Raw genomic sequence first — 21,486 nt, forward strand, 5'->3', positions numbered from 1 at the left:
TCGGATTGTATAAGTACAACCGCCTTCCCTTTGGTGTCTCTTCGGTGCCAGCCATTTTCCAGCGATTGCTGGAGCGGCTTATGCAGCCTATCACTGCATGTGTCAATGGTCAGGATGACATCTTAGTCACCGGGTGTCCCACCAGCAACATTTGCAAAACCTCAGCGGGTTATTTCACGCTCTGCAGTCTGCTGGTCTACGCTGTTGGATGGACAAGTGTTGTTTTTTTTCAACCAGTAGTGGAATACTTAAGCCACTGGCTTAGCAAAGATGACATTCGCCCTTTGAGTCATAATGTCGCGGCCATTGAGGCCGATGCTTGTCCCATGGACTTACCTGATCTGCAGGTGTTTTTGGGCAAGGTTACTTATTACTTAAAGTTCTTGCCCCAGGCTGCCTCCATTGCTCAACTCCTCAATCACTTGTGTCGCAAAGGGGTGCCTTTTGTTTGGACTCCTGTCTGCGACCAGGCTTTTCTGAGTTTAAATGCGATGCTGAAGTCCACCCCTTGCCTTACTCCCTTCTCTCCGGATCGCCCCCTGGTTGTGGCAGCTGATGCTTCAGCATACAGAATTGGGGCCGTCCTCGCTCACCAGGATGCCGATGGCTCCGAACAGCCCATTGCTTACGCCTCTAAGATGTTGACCCCAGCACAACACAACTACTCCCAGATTGAAAAGGAGGCCCTGCGATCGTGTTCACAGTCCGAAAATTTCACACCTATCTCTTTGGGGCAAAGTTCACCCTCCTGACGGACCAAAAACCCTCTGTTACACTTTTTGGACCCCACTGTCACCCCCCCGAGTGGACGGCTCCATGTCTCCAGCACTAGGAATTGTTTTTACATAATTACGCTCAAACCATCTGGTTTAAGCCCACTGCCCACCGTGCTAATGCGGACGCTTTCTCATGTCTCCTGGCAGGCCCCAATCCATCTTTTGACCAACATGAGTTCTTCTGCTTTCACATTGATTTTGCCCACCAGAATGCGCTGGACAGTCTTCATCGTATGGCTGCTGACGTTGCTGCAGCTACCCGCCGCAATCCTGTCTTGCAGCAGGTTCTCAACTACATGGTCCACGGGTGGCCGTTTTATGTCACTTGTCGGATGCCGTCTGATTTCAGCCTCTGGCACCACATGTCCCACAGGCTCTCCATGGTCGATGATGTGCTTCTGTTGGCCAGAGTCGGATGCCCACCAGGTGGTCATGCCTCCAGAATTGTGGCGTCGGGTGCTCAGTTTGTTAAACCAAGGGCACTGGGGTATGTCCTGTATGAAAGTTTTGGCTCGCCGGCATGTATATTGGCCCGGCATTGATGGCGATATTGAGCGCCTGGTCCGTGGGTGTACTGTCTGTGCGCATTACCAGGCAAGCCCCCCTCAGTCGTTTGCATCCTGGCCTGTGCCTCGCCGGCCCTGGGATCATATCCATGTCGATTTTGCGGGCCCGTTTTTGGGGTCCATGTGGTTATAGTTGATGGCTACTCCTAATACCCATATGTTGTCCGAATGGCATCCACCACCACGGAGGCTACACTTACAGCCCTGGCCCAGGTTCTCGCTATTGAGAGCCTCCCACACACATTGGTCTCCGATAATGGTCCCCAATTATCAGCATCCTCCTTCCACGACTTCTGTCAGGCCAATAGTATCAAACATATCCATAGTCCCCCTTTCCACCCTTCGTCCAATGGCGCGTCGGAGAGGCCTGTCTGCACTTTTAAACACCAGTTGACTAAGGTGGCTGACACACCTCCAAACACGTCGGCCCTCACCCTGTTTTTCAGCACCTATCGCACTACGCCAATTGACAGATGCAGTCCAGCAGAGCTCTTTCATGGGCGACAGCCGCGGACCCTGCTCCATTTGCTGATCTTCCTCCAGCCCACACTCCCATCCCTCGCATCGGTATGCATCTGGCACGGCAGTGTGGCCTGCGAGTACTGGCACAAGGTGAGTGGGACACCCGCCACAGTTTTTGCGGCCCATGGGCGGCGTGTGACGTCGGTGCAGACGTCGAAAGGGTTGGAGCACCGCCATCATAATCAGCTCCACCCTCGTGCTGCCACGGGACTTGCGTCACCGCCTCTTTCCCTACCTCCTTCTGGTATGGACGTGGTCCTCAAGTCACCATTCCAGCTGTCTCCTGGCGGGCCACCGTCGGCACTATCCGCCTCCAGGTGGATCGGCGGATCCCTCCCCAGCCCTGGACTCTGGACTGGCTGTCATGGATACGTCGGGGGTCCCTTCTTCCCCTTCAATTGCGGTTGATACGCCCAGTTCCTCTTCCCACTCCCGCCCACCTCAGCAGCGTCTGGGGCGTTTCAGCTCCTACATGCAAGTTTCAGGGACATCATGGATGTCAAAGACCCATAGAGGTCTCTGCACCATCGCACCGTAAGCTGTGGCGGCGCCCGCCTCCTGGCCCACTTTTAGTGTGAGGGCGCCACCGTGGAACACATGGTCCCAGCGGCCAATAGCGGCGCCCCAGATAGTGTACATAAGTTCCTGCCTCGCGCTCAGCCAGCACCTTCCTCCAACACTACCACACCATCCACACTTCGCCCTACCTCCTTCACCGCTCCGATAATCCCCTCCCGATTGCGCGTGGCCGAGTTGCCATTGGTCACCACCGCCAGATCCCGGTTCGGCTCCAACCTCTGCTTCCTGACCCCACCGAACACCTGACTCTTAGTCTCTTCTTCACCGGCCTTACCGTCATCTGCGCCACCAGCTGTGTCCGCCCTAACGCCCCCCTTCCTTTCGACTTCCTCTCCCACATTGTCCATACCTTCTCCTCCTATGTGATCGTCGCCGACCTCAACATCTGTAATCGTTCCGCCGCCCAGTTATGGCGGTGGCATTGGTTCCTCTCCTTCCTTCAAGGCGACCTCGTCCCCATTCCCCAGCACACCCGTCCCGAATCCAACTTCACTACTGATGTCATCCTCTCCTCCCCTAACCTCCTTGGCCGCATAACGATGGAGCCCATTGGTAGCGACCATCTCCCTGTCCTCCTCAGAAGGTCGTCGCCCCCGCCCGGACCTTCATAATGACCCTCCCCCAAAGTACGTCCATGATTATTTCTGTGCCGACTGGAATGCCTACTCGGATACATCTCCACCCAGGTCGGTAGCCACCCCTTCACCTACCACCATCCTGATGATGTTACCCATGCTGCCTCGTTTCTCAAGCAGATCTTGTCTGAGGCTGTGGAGGCCCACGTCCCTACTGTCGCCATCCATCCCCACCGTTCTACCTTACCCCCACAGGCCGTCCTCCTCCTCTGTGAATCCCGCCGTCTCTACCGTGCCTTCCTCCACACGTGTGACCCGGACACATTATGATGCCACCGGCAACTTCAGCGACACATCCGAAACTTGCTTGTGTCGAAGAAACGCCGGGACTGGCGACAGACATACACCCATTTAAATTCTACCCGACCTATTAACTCGTCCATGTTCTGGTCAGCCTTCCGTCGCCTTACCGGAACTAAACCCTCCCCCTACTATCCTCTTCTCCATGATGATCACCCTTTCCCTGGCACCCTTAGTAAGGCCAATAACTTTGCCTCCTACCTCTCCGATGTCTTTTCCATCCCCGATGATCCCCAGTTCGATTACTCCCTCTTCCCGGATGTCCGCGATCGAACTGACACCTTTGTGCCCCCCCCCCCCCCCCTCGCACCTGGTTTTCAGCACTTGGACAATATTGGACACACGGAACTCAATGCCCCTGTCACTACACAGGATCTCATTGCTACACTCCGCACAAAACGCAACACTGCTCCTGGTCACGATCGTGCCACCTGCTGGCACATTCGCGAAGCTCCTGTCTCGTTCCTCTCCACCCTGGTCAGGCTCTACAATGTAGTCCTGTCCACCGGCTACTACCCAACCTGTGGAAAACTTCTCGTACGCCGATGTTCCTTAAACACGGTAAACCGCCATCCGCCATCTCCTCCTACTGTTCCATCAGCCTTACCTCAGTCTTCAGCAAGGTCCTGGAGTCCATCCTCACCCGACACATCCGCCAGCATCTCCACCAGCACCGCCTCCTTCCTGTTACTCAGTGTGGATTTCGGCCATCCTTCTCTTCCCATGACCTTCTCCTTCACCTAACTCATCTCCTTTCCGAACAACTTAATTCCTGTCGCTCCGCAATCTTCCTCTCCCTGGACCTCGAACGTGCCTATGACCACGTTTGGCATTCTGGTCTCCTCTTCAAGATCCAAACCTTCGCCCTTCGTCATTAACTACGTCTGTCTGATCAGCTCCTTTCTCTCCCACCGTCCTTCCTACGTCACCATCCATAACACGGATCCCTATACATTGTTTCCCTCTGCCGGTGTGACCTAAGGCTCCGTCCTCTCCCCCCTTCTGTACCTTTTGTATACGGCGGATATGCCGCCGCTGTCACCTCCCGTCCACCATTTCCAGTTTGCCGATGACACCGCCTTCCTTGCCCTTGCCCCCACCCTGCAGCATTCCCAACACCTTCTCCAATACCACTGCTTGGTGCAACCATTGGTGGCTCAAGGTCAATCCCTCCAAAACCCAGGTGATCATTGTAGGCAAAACCACCCCTTCCTTCCGCCTCCTCGATTTCTATCTAACCATCTATGGCCGTCCTATTGCCCTCACCCCCATCCTTAAGTACCTTGGCATCACCCTCGTCCATCACCTCTTCTGGACCTCCAATCTCTGGACAATCCAAGCCAAGGCACGCTCCTGAATCCGTATCCTCAAGCTCCTTTCCGGCTGTACGTGGGGTCTGGACCCCTCCACCATACTCCACACCTATAAATCCCTCATCCGCCCTATCCTCTGTTACGCCCATCCAGCCTGGATCTCCCCCCTCCCCCACCTTTTATAAATCCATTCAGATCCTTGAACGCCATGCTCTCTGCCTCACATATCGCATCCATCTCACCTCCCCCACCCGGATCATGTATGACCTAATTCCATTCCCCCACCTTCTCCTTTTCCTCGAGCACATACGGATCCTCTACACCTCCCGTAAACTCGATCCTCCTCACCCGCTAGTCTCACCCATCCTCTCGCACCCCCGCCCGCTGCCGCACCTGTATTCCCACGTCCCACCCGGTCTCCATCTCTCCCTCCTTAGCCTCTCCCAAGGTGGCTGCCGCCAGCTCCCCCTCCCTGATGATGCCTTCCTCCCCTCCATCTACCCCTCCTATCAAATTAGATCCTCCCCTCCCACTTCCTGTGTTTTTTCCTTTGGCCACCCTCCCTCCCTTCTCTCTCCTTTCCCCACATCCCCCCTTCCTCCACCCCTCTTCCCCCGCGCTTCCTCTCCCTCTTCCTCCCTTCCTTCCTCCCCCCTATCTCCCCTGCCCTTAGCATCTGTGCTCTCCCCTCTCCCTCTCCCACCACCCTCCTCCTTTCTTGGCAGGTCCCCGGACTAGTACACGCTCAGTGGACATTCGCGCGCCGGAGATCATCGCCAACAGTGTCTCTTGTGTGTGCCTTCGTTTTTGTGTTTAGTGTTCTTTCGCCGTCACGCCACCACCGTTCACCTGTGCCGTCGCAGTCGTCCGTGTTTTGTGCGCCGTGTCAACAGGTTTTAGTGTTTTTTCTTGTCCAGCGTGGACGGCTTCGTGTATATTGTTTTCCGTGTCTACAGTTTTTTTACCCGTCATTTGTATTGTATCATCTGTACCTCCATTATGTTTTATATTGTATCAATCGCAGCTGAAGAGCAGCATACTATGCTGCTGACAGCCCACCTTTGTACAAGGTGTTTAAAATAACAATAAAGAAAAAAAAATCTCAGCCAGCCAGTCTAATCTCGCGTACGTCGGGTTAGACCTAGCTTCGCGCTAGACAGCTTACTTCCTTGTTGTGTGTACGAGTGGACGTGTTTGTTTCCTTGTGACTCCATTGTTTAATTTTGTTGTATTCGTTCTGTCCTACGTTGGTCGTGTCCGTCCAGTCCCGTTGCGTTGTTGTTCGCGGGCCTCTCCGCGGGTCCCGCCGCACTTTCCATTATTGCTACCCCGCGACCGTCCTGGTCGCAGTTACAACACACAACATTTCAATAATACACGAGAGAACCATTTGGAGATGACAATCAATTTCCGAAAGGCGTAGTGTAAGAAAAGAATGAGGGAAACTCGTGCTTGGCAGCAGTGAAAGATATATTATAAAAAAATAATTTTGCTTTGTTTGATTCATCAGCTTTCAGATTGGTATGAGCCACGAATTCCTGTTCTGTGCAAGCTTTTCATTTAAGCGTAGCAAATGCAACATATATCTTTAGTTATTTGATGAATATATTCCAATGTCTAATCGTCAATGGTTCAAATGACTCTAAGCACTATGGGTCTTAACATCTGACGTCAGCAGTCCCCTATACATAGAACTACTTAAACCTAACTAAACTAAGAACATCACACACATCCATGCTCGGGGCAGGATTCGAACCTGCGATCGTAGCAGCAGCGAGGTTCCGGACTGAAGCACCTAGAACCTCTCGGTCACAACGGCTGCCTGTCCTATCGTCCTTCCCCTCGTTCTCGCCAGTGTTTTCCGTACATTCCTTTCCTCTGCGATTTGGTGGAGAATCTCCTGATTCCTTACCTTATCAGTCCACTTAACTTTCAACATTCATCTTTAGTGCTTCGATTCTCTACTGTTCTGTTTCCTTCACAACCCATGTTTCGCTCCCGTACAATGCTGTGCTGCAAATGTACATTCCCACAAATTTCTTTCTCGAACTGTGACCTATGTTAGTGATTAGTAGACATCTTTTGGCCAGGAATGGATATTTGCGTGCTATCCCGCTTTTTTTGTCCTCCTTAACCAATATACCATGGGTTATTTTGCTGCCTAGGTTGCAGAGTTCTTTAATTTCGTCTGCTTCGTGATCCCCAGCTCTCATTACTTTCGCTTTTCTTCCGTTTGCTCTCAGTCTTTATTCTGCTCTGCAGACGTATTTACACGTCCGAAGCCTCTTAAAACCTGTAAGTGAAACAAAGTTTATTAACATTCGTTATCTTCATTGTTCATGCCTACATATTTATTTCTCAACATAGTCACCGTGGCGATGAAAACATATCTCCCAGCGAGAGACCACTCTGTTGATAACGTCACTGCAGAATGTTTGAATTTGTTGACAGAGCCACAACCTAGCCTCCACTTGCAGTGCAGCTCGAAGGCGTCCTTTAAGTATTTGAAACAGATGGAAATCGAATGGAGCCAAGTCGGAACTGTATGGAGGATAAAATCATGGTGTCGGAATGTTGTACTTGTCGGGAAACTCGTAAGTGGGCTGACAATGTCATTGCGAAGTGGAGGGCGCTGCATGAGTGGACGAATTGATTGAGGTCTAAACTCTATTACAACACGCTGTTTGTCACGCATCACCCTCCGATACAGTTACATTACACACCGCCAAGTTGCACGCTATAACTCGTAGCGTTTTAGCGGTAGAGGGTCGAAAATATGTTGAGACGACAAGTCATGGCATAACTCCTAATATCGTATCGGACCCCCTTTTGCCTTACGTAATGCAGCAACTCGACATCTTATTTACTCAACATGTCATTGGAAGCGCCTGCACAGATACTGAGCCCAGCTTCCTCTATATCCATGCATAATTGCAGAAGCGTTGCCGGTGGGGGATTTTGAGTGCCAACTGACGCGTCGATTATGTCCCATACATCTTCTATGGTATTAATGTCGGACCAAATGATTCGCTCGAATTGTCCAGACCTTTCTTCAAACAAATCGTGACAATCGTGGCCCGGTGACATGGCGTATTGTCATCCATAAAAACTCGATTCTGTTTTGGAACATTTAGTCCATGAATGGCCGAACATAACCGTTACTAGTCAACGATCGGCTTAGCTGGACCAGGGGATCCAGTCCATTCCAGTAAACACAGCCTATACCAATATGGAGCCATCAACGGCTTGCACAGTGCGTTGTTGACAACATTGGTCCATTGCATCTTGGAGTTTGCACCACACTCGGACATTACTATCAGCTCTTAGCAAAAGAAATCGGGACCCATCTGACCAGGCCACGGTTTTCCAGCCGCCTTGGGTCCAACCGATATTGTGACGGGTCCAAGTGAGGCGCTGTAGACAGTGTGATGCTGTTGGCGAAGGAACACGCGTCGGTCGTCTCGTGCCAAATTTCTACGACTATTGCACGCAGTGTTGGTTGTCTGTTAGCACTGACAACTCCTCCTGCCCTCGGTGGTAAAGTGACGGCCGTCGGCCACGGCGTTGTCCTCGCTGATAAGTAATGCCTGAGATTCATCATTCTCGGCACACTCTTGACACTATGGATCGCGGAACATTGAATTCCGTAACGGGTTCCGGAATGGAATGTCCCATGCGTCTACCTTCAATTACCAAAGTCTGTTAACTCCCACCGTGAGGCCATAATCGCAAAGGAAGCCTTTTCACATGAATTATCTTAATATCAATGACACCTCTGCCACGGCACTGCCCTTTCACACGTTGTGTACGCGATACTACTGTCATCTGTATATGTGCATATCGCTGTCCCATGCCATCGTCATCTAGTCACCTCAATGTAGTACAGAATATTAATGAAAGAAATATCCAGTGAGACGAAGAGAATCACACGTATGTAGACATTAAGAATAAATTTGTTGAATGTAAATAACATTTGTTTCATTCAAGAATTTTAAAGAGTTTACAAGTAAAAAATTTGGAATAATCACCATTCAGTACGCCTTTCTACATCTACATCGACATGGATACTCTGCAAATCATAGTTAAGTACCTGGCAGAGGGTTCATCGAACCACCTTCACAATTCTCTATTATTCCAATCTGGTATAGCGCGCGGAAAGAATGAACACCTATATCTTTGCGTACGAGCTCTGATTTCCCTTATTTTATCGCGGTGATCGTTCCGCCGTATGTAGGTCGGTGTCAACAAAATATTTTCGCATTGGGAGGAGAAAGTTGGTGATTGGAATTTCGTGAGAAGATTCGGTCCCAACGAAAAAGCCTTTCTTTTAATGACGTCCATCCCAAATCTTGTATCGTTTCTGTGACACTCTCTCCCATATTTCGCGATAATACAAAACGTGCTGCCTTTCTTCGAACTTTTTCGATGTCCTCCGTCAGTCCTACACCGCGTAGCAGTACTCTAAAACAGGACGGACAAGCGTAGTGTAGGTCTGTTACATTTTCTAAGTGTCCTGCCAATAAAACGCAGCCTTTGGTTAGCCTTCCCCACAACATTTTCTATGCGTTCGTTCCAATTTAAGTTGTTCGTAATTGTAATACTAAGGATTTAGTTGAATTTACGGCTTTTAGATTAGACTGATTTATCGTGTAACCGAAGTTTAACAAGTTCCTTTTAGCACTCATGTGGATGACCTCACACTTTTCGTTATTTAGGGTCTACTGCCACTTTTCGCACCATTCAGATGTTTTTTATAAATCGTTTTGTAGTTGGTTTTGATCTTCTGATGACTTTATTAGTCGATAAACGACAGCGTCATCTGCAAACACCCGAAGACGGCTGCTCAGATTGTCTCCCAAATCGTTTATATAGATAAGGAACAGCAAAGAGCCTATAACACTACCTTGGGGAACACCTGAAATCACTTCTGTTTTACTCGATGCCTTTCCGTCAATTACTACGAACTGTGACCCGTCTGAAAGTAAATCGCAAATCCAGTCTAATAACTGAGACGACATTCCATAAGGACGCAATTTTACAACGAGCCGCTTGTGTGCTACAGTGTCAAAAGCCTCCCGGAAATCCAGAAATACGGAATCGATCTGAAATCCCTTGTCAATAGCACTCAGCGCTTCATGTGAATAAAAACCTAGTTGTGTTTCACAGAACGAAGTTTTCTAAACCCATGTTGACTGTGTTTCAATAGACCGTTTCAAATGGCTCAAATGGTTCAAATGGCTATGAGCACTATAGGACTTAACATCTCAGGTCATCAGTCCCCTAGAACTATGAACTACTTAAACCTAACTAACCTAAGGACATCACACACATCCATGCCTGAGGCAGGATTCGAACCTGCGACCGTAACGGTCGAGCGGTTCGAGACTGAAGCGCCTAGAACAGCTCGGCCACCAGCGGCTGGCAATAGACCGTTTCCTTCGAGATAATTCATATTGTTCGAACACAATATATGTTTTAAAATCCTGCTGCATATGGGCCTGTAATTTAGTGGATTACTCCTACTACCTTTCTTGAATATTGGTGTGACCTGTCCAACTTTGCAGTCTTTGGGTACGCATCATTCGTCGAGCGAACGGTTGTATATGATTGTTAAGTATGGAGCTAATGCGTGAGTATACTCGGAAAGGAACCTAATTGGTATACAGCCTGGACCAGAAGACTTGCTCTTATTAAGTGATTTAAGTTGCTTCACCACTCCGAGGATATTTACTTCTACGTTACTCATGTTGTCATCTGTTCTCGATTCGAATTCTGGAATATTTACTTCGTCTTCTTTTGTGAAGGCATTTCGGAAGGCTGTGTTTAGTAAATCTGCTTTGGCAGCACTGTCTTCGATAGTATATCCATTGTTATTGCGCAGAGAAGGCACTGATTGTTTCTTACCACTAACACACTTCACATACGAACAGAATCTATTTGGATTTTCTGCCAGGTTTCGAGACGAAGTTTCGTTGTGGAAACTGTTATAGGCGTCTCGCATTGAACTCCGCGCAAAGTTTCGAGCTTCCGTAAAGGATCGCGAATCTTGCGGATTTGGCGTCTGTTTAAATTTGGCATGTTTGTTTCGTTGCTTCTGCAACAGTGTTCTAACCCGTTTTGTGTACCAAGGAGGATCAGCTCCGTCGTTTGTTAGTTTGTTTGGTATAAATCTCTCAATTGCTGCCGATACTATTTCTTTGGATTTAAGGCACATCTGGTCTACACTTGTATTATTAATTTGGAATGAGTGGAGATTGTCTCTCAGGGCCGGCCGAAGTGGCCGTGCGGTTAAAGGCGCTGCAGTCTGGCACCGCAAGACCGCTACGGTCGCAGGTTCGAATCCTGCCTCGGGCATGGATGTTTGTGATGTCCTTAGGTTAGTTAGGTTTAACTAGTTCTAAGTTCTAGGGGACTAATGACCTCAGCAGTTGAGTCCCATAGTGCTCAGAGCCATTTGAACCATTTGTCTCTCAGGAAGACGTCAAGTGAATTTTTATCTGCTTTTTTGAATAGCTATATTTTTCGCTTATTTTTCGAGGATTTGGGGATTACAATATTCAATCTAACAACGACAACCCTGTGCTCACTAATCCCTATATGGGTTTTGATGCTGGTTATTAACTCAGGATTATTTGTTGGTAAGAGGTCAAGTGTGTTTTCACAACTGTTTACTATTCGTGTGGGCTCATGAACTAACTGCTTGAAATCATTTTCAGAGAATGCGTTTAGCACAATTTCGTACCCTTGTTAATAAACAGGTGATGAATACTGGAAATTTCCGTAGTTTATTGTAGACATCAAAGTCAAAGGTGGCCTGTAGATGTGGAGCGCCCCCAGACTGACAGCCGTTGTTGGTACTCTGCCGGCAGCGGCCAGCATCCACTCGAGCCGCGGCTTCGGCGGCTACCGTCCCCGCGGCCCGTCCCGCTGCCGCCGCTGCCTGGGCCCCCGCTGGCCCGTGGCCGCGCTCTGGGGCTGCGCATGCGCGCTGCACGCCGCGCTGCTCGTCCAGGCGGCGCGCACCGCCCTCGCGCCATCCGCCACCGCCGCGCACGGCGGAGACCCTGACGCCGGAAACCTGGCGGTGCTCGCCGCGGTGAGTGGCCACACCAGAAGCGACGCTGAGACGTAGACAACGGTGACTCCAGAATGACCACTGTCTAAAGTTTTTCTTTAGTCAAACGTTTCGACCTAAGGTCACACGAATGGCAAAGGAAGTGCCCAAAACTGGACTGCCCACCGCCCTCAAGCGGACACCTAGTTCTTGGCTCTGAATTCTCCAGCACTCTAGTAGAACCAACTGTAAATATCAGTTTCTGACTTCAGTCATTTTGTAGCGGGGTGCAATAGTCGCTTTCTTTACTTATCAGTCCAACATTACATGCTTTGACAATGGCACAACGTTTCACATTGTGTTACCTTGTTCGTTATTTCTCCTAGACATTAGTCCGTAAGCCTTTCAACAAATAAGTGTTGTCCAACAGTAAGATTTAAGGCTAAAGCTTGTAACCTCCCAGCAGATAAATAAATAATATGTATAGCATTGACATTTAGCGTAACCTCCCAATAAAAAAATTTCCGTAACCTACCAATAATACAATGTGACTAATCTCTCAATAAAATTGTCGCTCACTTATAACTTTTCAGTAATTGACTGTGAATTTAACCTAGTAAATTTTGGACGTCTGCAGTACTGCGTCATGGCCCTGAAAGATCATTCTGAATAAAAAAGAGAAAAATTCTTACCTCAATGAAGTCGCCGGATAATGCATATATATGTGCTCTTACAATAAATTTTTCTGGCACAGCCCTGTGAAATGCTGGCCGACAGATTTGTCATGTATATAAAGAAACAACTGATTTTTCTTTGCAATAATCGGAATAACCATGGATTGGAGAAATTAGTACATTCTTTAAATTGAGATGAATAATCGTCAAAAGTTAATTTTTATAAGAAATATTATTATTAAGGGATTTTCCTAAAACCATTTACATGGGACTTGATATAACCATAGTACATATGCTAGAGGCTGCTTTTACCTTATACTACAACGCTCAGGCACCGCCATCGCTCCACACGACCGGCCCAGCCAACTCCATACACCAGACTGCTCGCTAGCAACAACTTACTGCTACAGCTACACAGTTCCTACTGCAGTCAACACTGCTCTCTGGTCTGAGATTCTCTTATAGCTTACATATCGCAGGCAGCGCGTGAGCAGTCTATCGAAATTACATGTGCTCGAGCGCGCTAGCAACAAATTCCTTCATCATGGACCTCATACAAGCTTATGACTTAAATGTTACTCTAAAATGTCTGGTTGAAAATGAATTCAGCTCTCTTTCTCTTAAGAACTGCCTGCTCCAAGACCGTAATAATGAGATCGTAGTTAGGAGGAAGGGAAGCACCAGTCGTAAATTCTTAGTCTCTGTATCACGAATCAATTTCAGCTACTTTGTATTTATCTTCAGTACAGTTATATCGAAGTCATCGTAAATAAAATTGCACATGATACCAGACCGGCATTTACCATATATATGATAAATAACTGCACTGATATAACTGCACTGAAGATAGTTACACCGTAGCTGAAATCAACCTCCTAGAAACAGATTCAAAGTCTACCACCGATGCTGCCCTTCGTCCTTTCTTGGAAAAATTTATGTATTTGACAAAATTTAGGCTGTAATTGCCTAAACTGGAACACTTTCGTTTGTTTCAAGCGGATTCCTTACTTTCTCATCTTTGAAGTTTGCGTGATTTAGTATACATTATTATTTTCTTTGAATTCTACTGCAGATTCAAAGAGGGTAATGGCGAAGGTTAATCAAAGAAAGTGTGGCCCATCTTCAATAATGATTCAAATGGCTCTAAGCACTATCGGACTTAACATCTGATATCATCATTCCCCTAGACTTACAACTACTTAAACCTAACTAGCCTAAGGACACCACACACATCCATGCCCAAGGCAGGATTCGATCCTGCGACCGTAGCAGCAGCGCGGTTCCGGACTGAAGCGCCTAGAACCGCTCGACCACAGCGCCTGGCGGCCCATCTTCAGTGACTAAAGCTATCAATGCAGTTCACAAAACGAGGATTGATGGAAGAATACCAGTGAAAAGTTCAACGTTCCAGGACCTGCATTCATTAATCTGCTCAGCATGAAGTACAGTACTTCAGAGAAAGCATCGAAAACAGAGTAGGTAGAACTACAATTTTCCGTGAATAGCTTGTTTAGTATTGTTATGGAAACTTCTTTCTTACGGCTTGTATTGTAGTGTATTGTATTGTATGTTAACCGGGGACCTAGAAACGACGGAGCGGCTCCGTCCCTGCCGCAGCCGCAGTGGTCCACAACCCCACGACGACTACCGCAGTCCACTTCACCCCTCCGCCGCCTCACATCGAACCCTGGGTTATTGTGCGGTTCGGCCCCCGGTGGACCCCCCCCCCCCCCCCTCCTCCCTCCCAGGGAACGTCTCACACGAGACGAGTGTAACCCATATGTTTGTGTGGTACGCGTATGTGGAGAACTTGTTTGCGCAGCAATCGCCGACATAATGTAACTGAGGCGGAATAAGGGGAACCAGCCCGTATTCGCCGAGGCAGATGGAAAACCGCCTAAAAACTATCCACAGACTGGCCGGTTCACCGGACCTCGACACAAATGCGCCGGGCGGATTCGTGCCGGGGACCAGGCGCTCCTTCCCGCCCGGAAAGCCGTGCGTTAGACCGCACGGCCAACTGGGTTGGCTTCTTAGGGTTTACTCGGACTATGAAAATGGCGGTAGAATTTGCAAAGAGAAATAACTCTGAACATCCTTTTAAAGACGAAATTCCTCGTGAAGCGTGAGTTAGTCTCTGCCTTAAGCGTAACAAAAACGGCGAGTGTGCAGGAACATTTAATAGCAGAACTCTTGGGTTCGACAAAGAAACAACAGTTCTATAAGCTTCTGGAAGGTATTATACCTACTTTGAAATTAGATTATGTTTCTTCTAAATTAATATCTTTCTCCTATTACATTTATTACCATTCTATTTATTTTAGAAAGGGTCCGATTTTGGCATCTATTTACTAAACCCATCAAGTGACAGTTTCTTGAAAATAATTTTTCTTGTAATAACTTTCAATGATGTTTTGTAAGAGTAAAATATAAAGGGTGCATAAGCTTGGAAAGTAAATATTACACGCCTTTAAAAGATAAATTTTGGTTATTTTTATTTTTTTAAAGCCACAAACAAAATTGGGTTTCTTCTTTTGGGCATATTCCTCTATCATTACCGTTTTGTTGTATTACCACTCTGCCAACAGATAATGTGAGTACTCTACGTAGTAACTCGTTAACTTATTGACAGCATCTGCTGATGAGCTTGTACTAAATTGAAACCAGTAATTGTACTATTTGTGTTACCTGAGGTAGAAATATTTCGTAAGGAATTTGACAGAACGGCCACAGGGTTGCCCTAGAGCTGTATACCTAGACTCTGTATGATTACAGTAATTTGTTATGAGCCATAGACGCTCACTGGAGTAAAAAAAACCTATATAGGAAGCAAGCATGCAGTTAGAATGTATCCTGAAATTGTTAATTGTTGTAGAACATAACTGTGGTCTATTACAAAATTAAATATTATTGAGTAGTACAGTAGTTTCACGAGCAGCAGAAGATAAAGCCAATAGGGACGAATGGTGAGTAGCATCACATGCCGTAGTACTAACAACGATAACAACAATGTGCAGCAACACTAACATGATTGTAGCAGTAACAGCACATTACGAAGATTGTGCTGGTTACAGTACTTTAGGAACATTGATTGAAGTGTAATAGCAAGAGCGAATTAGTCTCTTGAATATACTTGAGGAATGTCATTTTCCCATGACTGCACAACTGAAGAACCATCACCTCAAGCATTTGCATCCATAAAATACCTAGGAGTATGCGTCATCCATAAAATATCTAGGAGTATGCGTACGGAGCGATGTAAAGCATTTGCGGTTTTGGCAGATGATAGAGAGAGATTCATTGGCAGCATCCTCAGCAAGCGTAGTCCAGCCACGAAGTAGGTTACAGGTCACTCGCTGGACTAATACTTGAATATTGCTGGTCAGTCTAGGATGTACACTAGTTAGGAATGATGGCGAAAATAGAAAATATCTAAAGGAGAGCAGTGAGTTTCGTTGCAGGTTCTTTTAGTAAGCGCGGAAACGTCACGGATATACTCAGTCAACTCCAGTGGTGAGACAGCCGTTGTACACTCTGTTAAAACATACAGAGCATACGTTCTTAGCAGTGTCTCCGAATATAATTCTTCCTGCTACGTATATCCCACGGAATGTCCTTGAATGTTAAGACGTAGTGGTTCGAGCCCACACAAGAGCTTTAGCACCAATCGTTCTTTCCGCGAGCCATCCTCTACGGTAACAGGAAAGCGATTTCGGAAGGGGGGGGGGAGGGGGAGACAGAGGTGGACAAGGTACATTCTGCCACACGCTACTAGGTGCCTTAAGGAGTGAAGGCTCTAGGAGTAACATATAGGTGCCATCACTGGGATAGGACATTAAAGCTGTTCGATGAGGTCGTCGCTAAGTGAACGACACTACATTTAGTGTTCATGGCCGCCTCCGCGTGGCCGGAAACGGTAACGTTACGGCCGACCACAGCCACACTAGATATCTTATAAACGCGCCGGCTAACAGACCAAGCAGCAACTTTTCGGTAGGGTTTTAAATTAGGTGGCTGGCCAGAAATTTGCCAAGTACTGAAAAAAAAAAGATCCACTCAGCATTTCATACTGATATCGTACACATGACTGTCTATGCTGTCTTGTGCTTCACGTCACCGATCCCGAGGAGTCCACTGCATATAAGCAGTTCAGATTTTTCTGTGTTAGTAGTACATTAAGACTCGTAATTCCGAGTAGAAATTTGTTTCATTAGACGAAGATTTGAAACTCGGATGCATAGGAATTACAGATACTGGTTACAAGCGGGTATTGATTGCAGTCAACGGGGACGAAGAAAATTTGTACCGGACCGGGATTCGAACCCGCGTCTCCTGCTTGCTGGGCAAATACTCTTATTACTAAGTCGTCCGGACACAGTGGTCATTCCAACTACACGGACTACCCTAGCACGCCTCCCGTCAGATCCAAATTCTCACCTTATCCACTCACCACTAATGTAGTGCTACTTGCCCATGACCCTCATTACTCGCGGCATTTCGCCGATTCCTATACGAGTTCTACATCTACATCTACATTCATACTCCGCAAGCCACCTGACGGCGTGTGGCGGAGGGTACCTTGAGTACCTCTATCGGTTCTCCCTTCTATTCGGGTATGGTGTGCGTCTCTATTGAAGAGAAAAGTCCGAAAGAACAGACACTATCTTGATCCAGTGGCCTTTATGAACTAAGACACAAAGTGACGCGCTGGGTAGCCGCCCGGTCTAGGAGCTGTGCCATGGCTCGCGCGGCTTCTTCCCCCCTCCCCCCCCCTCACGGGTTGTCCTTAGTGTAAGTTAGTGTGTAAGCCTAGGGACCGATGTCCCATAGTTGTTACCACAAATTTCCAATAAGACACAAAGGAATTACAGACACTGGCTGCAAGCAGGAGTTGATTGCAGTCGATGGGGAAGCAGGAGACCCGAATTCGGCACAAATTTTCAACTGATCACTCAATGCCCGCTTGCAGCCAACGTCTGTAATTCCTTTGTGTCTTAATTCATAATGGCTGCTGGATCAAAATAGTGTCTGTTCTTTCTGACCTGTCAGAAAGAACAGACACACATATTTATCTACGGAGACTCCACTGGCAGTTGTTACAAGAGAGACGTTGTGCGTCACGGAGAGGTTTACTATTTAAATTTTGAGAGAGAACATTCCGGGAAGAGTAGGACAACATATTACTTATTCCCATACTCATCTCGCGTAATGATCACGAGGAGAAAATTCGAGAAACTAGAGCCAATACGGAGGCTTACCACAATCACTTTTATCAGGCGCCATTCGTGAATGGAGCACGATAGAAGAAATGGTTGAAATGGCTCTGAGCAGTATGGGACTCAACATCTGAGGTCATCAGTCCCCTAAAACTTAGAACTACTTAAACCTAACTAACCTAAGGACATCGCACACATCCATGCCCGAGGCAGGATTCGAGCCTGCGACCGTAGCGGTCGCGCTGTTCCAGACTGAAGTGCCTATAACCGCTCGGCCACCACGATAGAAGCGGCCAGTTAGTGATACCAGAAGTACCCTCCGCCACCCCCATTAGGTGGCTTGCGGATTATGCTGTAGATGTAGATGTGCAACTCTTTGAAATGAAGTCAGGTTGCATCGGTCAGGCCTGCAGGTGTATGGCATTTATTGAAACGCTCCTTTCGTCCGTACTCGCTGCCTCCGAGCATCAGACCATTCATAAGAAAAAAAAAAAAAAAAAAGAAGTCCTTCTCGCAGCTGAGGCCGGAATCTCCAAGCACCTTACGTGATGAGTGGCGCACTATGATTAGATGCAGATATTATGCTACGCTTTCCTGCGCATACGTCTTCACCTCTGCTTAACTAAACGAACCTCAATCTATTTTGTATACCGTGACCCTATAAAACCGTATTTTTCCACGACCACAATCAGTTGTCAAAACGTTTTCAGATTATGGTATCGCTTCATAATGTTAGAAATAAACTGGAGAAACAAACGTTTCGGTTATGGTAACAGTGGCCTTCTTCTGGGTTTACTGGTGTGTTGTAACTGTACAGAGTTGTTTGAATTTTGCCATTACTACCGTGGTGTGCGTACTGTAAGACCTGCAGTACACACACCATCAGATTATTTGACTAGTCGCTCTAACGAAGTAGGCGAGTGTCAGAAATATGTCTCGTGGTCTTATCGTGGCGTGTTTATCTTCTGCCGTTAGGTCAGACGATACAAATGCCATTTACACGCTTAGAGTAGCAGATTGGCGGTGACCAACTTTAAACAGAACTTGATTAATTTTCACACATATTTATTAAAATAATAATAAGCATAAAAATAGCTTAACTTGGTTCTGGATGCTATTTACAATGGACAATCTGAGGTTCCTTTGGTCTTCGTACGTTAATCTTATGACAATCTTATTAGGCCCAGACTGAAACTTGACTATAGACTGATACAGACAAATGCAGACTAATGCAGTCTGATGCAGACTCATGCAGACTGACTACATATTAATACGCGGATCGGCGGATGCAGAATTTGGTCCGTCTCTAAGAAAGCGCCATCTCGTAATGCGGAGACGGACGAGCGCTGCGCCTGCGCTGTTGTGCTTAGCGGGGCGCGCTCAATTGGGAAAGTAGTGTACTCGCTAACTACGCGGAACTACACTCCTGGAAATTGAAATAAGAACACCGTGAATTCATTGTCCCAGGAAGGGGAAACTTTATTGACACATTCCTGGGGTCAGATACATCACATGATCACACTGACAGAACCACAGGCACATAGACACAGGCAACAGAGCATGCACAATGTCGGCACTAGTACAGTGTATATCCACCTTTCGCAGCAATGCAGGCTGCTATTCTCCCATGGAGACGATCGTAGAGATGCTGGATGTAGTCCTGTGGAACGGCTTGCCATGCCATTTCCACCTGGCGCCTCAGTTGGACCAGCGTTCGTGCTGGACGTGCAGACCGCGTGAGACGACGCTTCATCCAGTCCCAAACATGCTCAATGGGGGACAGATCCGGAGATCTTGCTGGCCAGGGTAGTTGACTTACACCTTCTAGAGCACGTTGGGTGGCACGGGATACATGCGGACGTGCATTGTCCTGTTGGAACAGCAAGTTCCCTTGCCGGTCTAGGAATGGTAGAACGATGGGTTCGATGACGGTTTGGATGTACCGTGCACTATTCAGTGTCCCCTCGACGATCACCAGTGGTGTACGGCCAGTGTAGGAGATCGCTCCCCACACCATGATGCCGGTGTTCGCCCTGTGTGCCTCGGTCGTATGCAGTCCTGATTGTGGCGCTCACCTGCACGGCGCCAAACACGCATACGACCATCATTGGCACCAAGGCAGAAGCGACTCTCATCGCTGAAGACGACACGTCTCCATTCGTCCCTCCATTCACGCCTGTGGCGACACCACTGGAGGCGGGCTGCACGATGTTGGGGCGTGAGCGGAAGACGGCCTAACGGTGTGCGGGACCGTAGCCCACCTTCATGGAGACGGTTGCGAATGGTCCTCGCCGATACCCCAGGAGCAACAGTGTCCCTAATTTGTTGGGAAGTGGCGGTGCGGTCCCCTACGGCACTGCGTAGGATCCTACGGTCTTGGCGTGCATCCGTGCGTCGTTGCGGTCCGGTCCCAGGTCGACGGGCACGTGCACCTTCCGCCGACCACTGGCGACATCATCGATGTACTGTGGAGACCTCACGCCCCACGTGTTGAGCAATTCGGCGGTACGTCCACCCGGCCTCCCGCATGCCCACTATACGCCCTCGCTCAAAGTCCGTCAACTGCACATACGGTTCACGTCCACGCTGTCGCGGCATGCTACCAGTGTTGGACTGCGATGGAGCTCCGTATGCCACGGCAAACTGGCTGACACTGACGGCGGCGGTGCACACATGCTGCGCAGCTAGCGCCATTCGACGGCCAACACCGCGGTTCCTGGTGTGTCCGCTGTGCCGTGCGTGTGATCATTGCTTGTGCAGCCCTCTCGCAGTGTCCGGAGCAAGTATGGTGAGTCTGACACACCGGTGTCAATGCGTTCTTTTTTCCATTTCCAGGAGTGTATGTACACAACAAGTACACATTACAGTAGTCCTGGGTGAGCGCGTACGTGGGAGACTGGTATGTATGTAACTGTAGTCGACGAAAAATGTCGGAATATGAGACAAATGAGGCACGATACGGCCGCCAGACACCGATGGTGAGGAGGAAGCAGGCAGGAGAAACTCAAGCAAGCTGCGTGTTAGAGACGTGAGCGCCGGCCTGTGTGGCCGTGCGGTTCTAGGCGCTTCAGTCTGGAACCGCGTGACCGCTACGGTCGCAGGTTCGAATCCTGCCTCGGACATGGATGTGTGTGATGTCCTTAGGTTAGTTAGGTTTAAGTAGTTCTAAGTTCTAGGGGACTGATGACCACAGATGTTAAGTCCCATAGTGCTCAGAGCCATTTGAACCATAGAGACGTGAGACGGCCGGTCCACTGTTTTCTCATGGTACTCATACAGAAGGCTGCAGCTCACACTCGGACATCGACGATCCCGAGGCCACCATCCTGTGGGAGCTGGGTAAGTGTCTCATAACGGACTTTAAACATGGAACCAGCCGTGAGATAATAGCCAAATAGCGCCTGAAGGTTGCGCCCAATGGCAGTTGGCAGAGGGAGAACTTGCGCGAGGTGGACCAATTTTGATACCACATAAAGATTAAGAAACTCAGAGCGTTGAAGTGTGTCCTGGCGGCGCAGAAGGTTCAGGCGGACGTCATTGCGGATGACGTGTAACAGGTGACGGAGATTCGTTGCCACTGTGCGTGAGACCGTGGGGGTAGAGGTAATGCCCATGTGCCGAAAAGTCCTCACAAGCGGCATGGGTGTCACTTCATCTTCCTGGAGACCTCGTCCAATGTGCATTGCCGAATATTTGGCGACATTCATGGCTCTGCCAGCGGCAGCCCCATAACGGGTAATCAATTCGAGGACTGCTCGAATCTCCGAGCCGGAGCGAATGAGGAGAAGGAGTTCAACAGCATATGCCCGAAAGCGAAAAGAGTGTTGGCGTACGGTTAGACAAGAGAGCTT

At 48.4% G+C, this 21,486-nt stretch overlaps 1 protein-coding gene across 1 annotated transcript in view; it reads left to right on the top strand.

Moving 5' to 3' along the window:
• The window catches only part of LOC126252475 (uncharacterized), a 340,371-nt gene extending 328,406 nt beyond the window's left edge, over positions 1 to 11,965 (top strand). Inside the window, exons 5-6 of the mRNA XM_049953369.1 lie at positions 11,561 to 11,787; positions 11,888 to 11,965. Of these exons, the coding sequence (XP_049809326.1) occupies positions 11,561 to 11,787; positions 11,888 to 11,965 (305 nt within the window). The remainder of the gene's footprint in view (positions 1 to 11,560; positions 11,788 to 11,887) is intronic.
• Positions 11,966 to 21,486: the final 9,521 nt, after the last annotated feature.

Source organism: Schistocerca nitens, chromosome 4 (assembly GCF_023898315.1).
Source record: "Schistocerca nitens isolate TAMUIC-IGC-003100 chromosome 4, iqSchNite1.1, whole genome shotgun sequence".
Lineage (NCBI taxonomy): Eukaryota > Metazoa > Arthropoda > Insecta > Orthoptera > Acrididae > Schistocerca > Schistocerca nitens.